Raw genomic sequence first — 6,000 nt, 5'->3', positions numbered from 1 at the left:
AATTAGCTGGTGTCTTTTTTACTTCTCTTTTAAAGGGTGTAAATACTCACTGAGCTTAGAGAGGTGCTGCAGAAAATAAGTCCACACAATTAAAACATAAATTTAGCTATGTGTTGTTTTAAAAAAAGAGCCTTTTCCTCCTGTCACAATACTTCCTTTCCTTAGATTGAAGTGTATAGCAAACCTGAAGAGTTGTGGTATACTTGAGTATGGTATTTCCTTACTCCACCCTGTCAAATTCCTCCTGCTTTATCCTCTTGATTTATCACACCGGACACCCAAACAAGAAGCCGTTCCTGTTCTTTTATTCTTGATTGGGAAATGTGCTTCAGTACATACGATGAGGAACAAAGGACTGTCAGAGGTTCCTTTTCACCTCACATCTTGTTTGTAATGATGGGTTTATATATCATGGGTGCACCAACCAATCCTGACTTAAAATATGTGAATGTCCTGTTATGTAACACAGTTAGCAAAGCAAAATTCTGAGGGATTAGTATTCGCAGCATAACTGGAGAGAAAAAAACGGGATGATGGCTGTTACACAAACCACTTGTCAAACAAGGGTCCAAAATCTTTCATTCACACTATAGTAAATGCCATCAAAAACATTTTGTATTTGCTTGTTTTCATGGTCACATCTTCTAGACAGTTTTCTATGGTGGCTTTTTCTCATAATCACTGTAAAATAGCTCAATTGCTTCTTCAGTACAGAAATGTAATGTAAGTGTGAGCAAAGTTAGCAAGTGCAGAGACCACCTTTCACACACTTTTATTTGTGTAAAAGCTGTTTCGAACTGCTGTTTGCCCTCAAGCTTGACATCCAGTTTTGTTTGGTTTTCTAAGCCTTATTATTGTGATCATTGTGTTCAGATGTGCACTCATTCTGCATCTCATAGCCCTTGTTAGTTAGAAATAATGCTTTATTCTTACGGGACAGATTTTTACAGTGACCCATCCAAGTGCACACACACAGCAGTTCCTGCCACCTGCCACCAACAATTCCTGAGACTCAAACCCATGACATTTGGGTTGCAAGTTCGATTCTATATCCATTAGGCCACGACTGCCCCCAAGTATACATGTTCCATTAAGGCTTTACTGTTGTTTTGCACCAGCAACTGTTTGCTTGCATGTTAAACTGGTTAGTAAACTTCTTTTTTTCTCTTTGAGTAATTGAGGTTTTCCATGGTTTAACCAGCAGGTCAAGTCAAATTAGTGTGTCTGTTTTTTCTTTCTGTCTCCCAAGACTTAAGCAAAATGATGAATCACGTCTCTGTGTTTCCCATTGCGTGTCCATGTATCAGTCAAAAGAGACTATGGAGTGAGAAGATTTGTAAGTTATGGCGCATTATAGATAATTTGAATATGCAAGATCCATTAATGTGTGACTTATTATTATTAAAATTGTCTGCTATTCTTAATTGCCAGTAGAAACCCATCTGATGAATATTTATAGGTGTAGCTTAGGAAGGATATTTTGATAGGCATGTTCTGCTTTAATCATGTTGCCACTACAGACCACTTTCTTTCTGTGAGTCAATAACATTGTGGTTTGGCGTGCATCAGAGAAACTGATTATGAATATGTAATATGAAGAAACTGAATGGGCTGTTAATACAAATTCAACAGGATAAGATGTGTTTATTTTATAGTCGGAATGGCTATTAGATAACATTTATGGAATATCATTAAATAACAACTATTTTCCCTTTAAAGTTTACAAAGATCCAAAGAGAATGAATGAAAGAAAAAGAAAGTAATTCTTCTGTAGACCACAAAAAGTCTATAAATGCAAGTTCTGTTTGCCCTGATTCATTGATTTTACTACTCACTGCAGTGAGAGAAATCTTTTGAGTACTCTGAAATTGAACTGTGGCATTTTAAATAATTGAGCATATATTAAAGATTGATACCCTGCTAACATGCATAAGCCACTTTATGAAATATATATTTCAGTATAGTGATTCTCTGTAGAAAATAAAATGTGTCTAGTCCAATAAATGTATTACCTGATGGGTGAAATGGTCGATACAACACTGCTTGGCAATCAAAATGACAAATTGTCTTGGATTTATGAAGCTGGATGCCATCATTATGTGGAAAGTATTAGGCAGACTGCAGTTACTTAGACAAAGCACTGTTCTCACTGTAGAGAGGACAGATGGAGTCTTTGTTTGCTATAGTTAATGTTCTTATATTCAGCTTGCAGACTCTATTCCTGAAACACTAAAAAAGAAAAGAAAAAGAAATGGCTCAGAATTACATAAATGTTACAGCCATCTAAAATAATATTTAAAATAAATTCAAAAAATATATAAACATTAAATACTAGGGGATTAAATTTGTGTTGTAACAGGTCCAATATGATGTTTTAAATAGTCATGGGGGTCAAAACCTTATAGAATTGCTCAAATGCTTAAGAACATTTAGATTTTTAAACTGTTTTAAGCTTTAGAAAGTCTTGATTGTCAACCTTAGGAGGTCATTTGATTTGTGTGATATTTGCCATTTTCCATCAATACATATTAAACATATATTAATAATAAATAAACATACAAAAACTGGCAAAGTTAACCATGCAATGTTACCGTTCCTGTAGCTAATTTTACATAATGATTACAAAATTTGTGTAATTTTAAGTTTTAATTTAATAAAAAAAATTGCCTTAATAAATGAGCTATTATTTATAAGCTTTTTTTCCCTCTGGTGCCTGAAATGGAGGAATTTTGGTCAATATTTTGGTAAATATGTTTTTGTGCTGGTAGTGCTGGCACCTCGTCTGGTTTAGGCCTGTCATGGATAAATAATGATGACAATAAAACCGCCAGTAGGTGGCAGCAAGTCCATGTTTTAATAAATAGTTTATTGAATCATTCAAATCAAACGATTCGTTCAATTAGAAACGAAACAACTGAGTCCATCTGAATGCACTGTTGAATCACTGGCTCACTCGATTCGTTCTGATTCATTCAAGGAACGAAACACCGTGTTGCTATGCACTGTGTTGTATAAAATGAATAGTACATTTGTGGTCGCGCACATGTGCTGGTATTCAGAAAAGTACATGCTTGTGCAATGAATATAAAAACGTAAAAACTCGTACATAGGTATTTATTTTCTTTCATTGCTTGAAATATAAGGGCATTCTAGCTGTATTCTAACAGGCTTCATGGAGCAGTGAATGCTTTTGGACTCTCAAGACGTGTTTTTGTTTGGGTTTTACAAAGTGGTTGACTCGATCAATCCCTCACAGTCACACATTCAGCACAATAACAGAATTTTGGGGAGTGTCTTTAAATTACATAAAAAAAAATCATACCTTTTCTGTTGTCTTCTTTTTAAAGAACTTCAAAAGTTGCGTTTGAACCCTTTTGCGCGAAAAATGACAAAAACTTGCTTCCGCTTGTGAGCAGCTTGTTACAGTATAGCCTCCGATTAGTTTGTGAATTATCATAAGCATATAATTTTAACATTTCATTTGCTTGATAAGTTTTACATAATAGCTACCCATTATTAATCTAAAGGGGATGGTGGTTTTACCAAGGGGGTGCTTTTTGTCTTCTTTTTCAACCAGGGGGATGCCCCCCCCCCCCCCCCCATTTGGGGACTGTTGATAATAACACCAACAACAGTTAGTATTTTTTTTTTTCTTAAATGAACTTCGATAACAGTATTGAATCACAAATCCCCATCCTGTATTATGTGAATACTTATTATGCTTTTGCGATTGCAAGAATTGATTTTCAGATGTTCATTTGTTTATGAAGGGCGTGTAGTTTGTGTCGCCGGTAGTTGTGCTGTAGTGGAGGCTAGTGTTGTGAGCTGAATGAAGGCAGTACAGTCAGTCCACGCGCACTGTGAGATGCCCTTTTGTGGGAAAGTCCTACCAGAGCACACCGACACACTCACATCAGTACAGAGGGACTCAATTGTAAACTGCGTGTAAATGACCAGTTATACAGACGGGATAACGAGAACATGATTTGAGGGGGTTAGGAAAGTCGTTTTGCTTTTCATGCAGTAGAGAGCGTTCATTTAGATTACTGGATTCAGTGGCTATTGTTGTGAAGAGAGAGAGACGCGCGGACGCGCCGAGGAGTTTGGAGAAAGAGTGGTTTACTCCTCTGCCTTTCTGTTTTGTTGTCTTCAGTTATATTTGCTGTCATACTCATGACTCCTGCTGAACATGGAACTGGTCTGCGATGTGAAAACTGATTTTCTTGGATTGGATTTAGATGCGTTTTGAAGTCTGGATCGTGTGATTCATATACTACTTCTTCCAAAAATGTTTCTCAACACCCAAGACAGATTAACGGTTTGAAGAGCAGTGGGAGTCTGAACTTTAAATCGGGAGCCGATATTCCTCTTGAATGATGCCCATAGACAGAATCGCAGACATGGAGGAGAAACTTCGTATTCTGGAGGATCTCAATATGATATACATTCGTCAGATTGCCCTGAGTCTAAAGGTAAAGGTATTCTCATAACCTGACTTGATCTCTTTGCCTCTTTTGAATTACTTTAAAATGCTCTTGTATATCTGAAGTAGGCTAGTTTTGAATTGTTATTAGTCTTTTTAGATAAACAATCAAATGATAATAAAATACAGAATTATACAAACTGTGTCTATAGCACACTTAAAATAAATGCTTTGCATAATTAAACATCTGAGTTCAGCCTAAAGTTAAGTTTTAAAAGCCTGCAGGTGAAGATCAAATAAATGCATTTTGTAATGAGGTGTGAGGGATCTCTAATGTTGTCTTGCTCTGCCAGTTTTCCAGTGTGGTTAGGTTGTGTTTAAACTCTGTGAGAGTGCTTGTATTATACAGCTGCTCTTACAATGATGTTGATGTACAATATCTTTGATTGTTTGTGTCAGTTTGGTGTGTTTCGTCTTGTCAGTAAATGCTTAAAACAGAGAATCAAGCTGCACTGTTTCTCCAGTGGTCCTGATCTGCAGCTGCAGCCACACAAGACAAAGTCTCATTCGATGAATGTGTGTTGTTGGAAGTTTGTGCCTGGTTTGTTATTTCTTTGCTATTCTGTGCCTACACTCATTAGCACCAGTAAGAAAAATACAATTTAATCTTTTGCAAAATGCCTCCACATGGACTTCATTTGGCTAGCCTTATCTTTGGAAACAATTGCATACTTGGTGATATTATTGGTGTGAATGGACTAATTATTTTCAAGTCAAGCTACCAGAAGTGTGGAAACAAAACCCCCTTTCTTGCTTCAAGACATTAGAGTTTAATGGTACATACCCTTCATCCTGATTTACTAAGTAGATGGATCATGGTGTCAATTTTTAATTTAATACTACTAGAAAGCAGGTGGCACGTGATAAACTATATGATAAATATCAAAGTACATATCAAATGCCATACTTTTTTTTTTTTTAAATCTCCTTTGGTTATGAAATAAAGTAGGCGTCTTTTTGTCCTGCAGCTGTTGTGTGTTAGCAACGTTCAGTATCTCACTGGTTGAAATGCTGAACACTGCCTCAGCCCCCGAGCTCTGGGGTTTGGTGTGGGCTGGGTGACCAAACTGTGCTCTTCTCCTAACCCATGTTGAGATCACACCTCGCTCCTTCAGTGTGCCTGTTCTCCTCACCGAGTAGCCCAATTATGTGCTCAGTATTCCAGTAATGTGACTCGAAATTTGTAGCCTGTGATAATGAAAGGATATGGAGGCGCCTTCTTTGAGCTGAAGGACATCTTCATGAATTCCTGGAGCATTTAAATAATTCATGGTCATGCATCTCAAAGTTGGCAGTCTTGAGTTCTCAGAAGTCAATTAGCTTCAAGCCTGTGTCAATTTGAAAGAGCATGGATGTTTAAATTTAATCATCCATGTGATCTTCATATGAAAAATGAACTCTTTGTATGATCTAGTAAGATCATGTTCACTGCAGTTGAATTTGTTTCCTGTGGACAGCTTGGATTCCTTCTAAATTAGGGTTGGAGAACTTGAAAACACAATAATTGCATGTTTAAA

General features: G+C 36.7%; 1 protein-coding gene across 3 annotated transcripts in view; it reads left to right on the top strand.

Annotated features, from left to right (window-relative positions):
• The window catches only part of LOC109053927 (rhotekin-like), a 63,240-nt gene that overhangs the window by 13,367 nt on the left and 43,873 nt on the right, over positions 1-6,000 (top strand). The window contains exon 1 of one of the 3 annotated variants that reach the window (XM_042724564.1): positions 3,793-4,472. The exons of the other annotated variants lie outside the window; for them this stretch is intronic. Within the exon in view, the coding sequence (XP_042580498.1) occupies positions 4,374-4,472 (99 nt within the window). The 5' untranslated portion in view covers positions 3,793-4,373. Of the gene's footprint in view, positions 1-3,792; positions 4,473-6,000 lie in introns of those variants that run through there. 3 annotated transcript variants of the gene reach the window in all.

Source organism: Cyprinus carpio, chromosome B5 (genome assembly GCF_018340385.1).
Source record: "Cyprinus carpio isolate SPL01 chromosome B5, ASM1834038v1, whole genome shotgun sequence".
Lineage (NCBI taxonomy): Eukaryota > Metazoa > Chordata > Actinopteri > Cypriniformes > Cyprinidae > Cyprinus > Cyprinus carpio.
The sequence above is the reverse complement of the archived record's forward strand: the minus strand, read 5'-3'. Positions and strand labels throughout refer to the sequence as shown.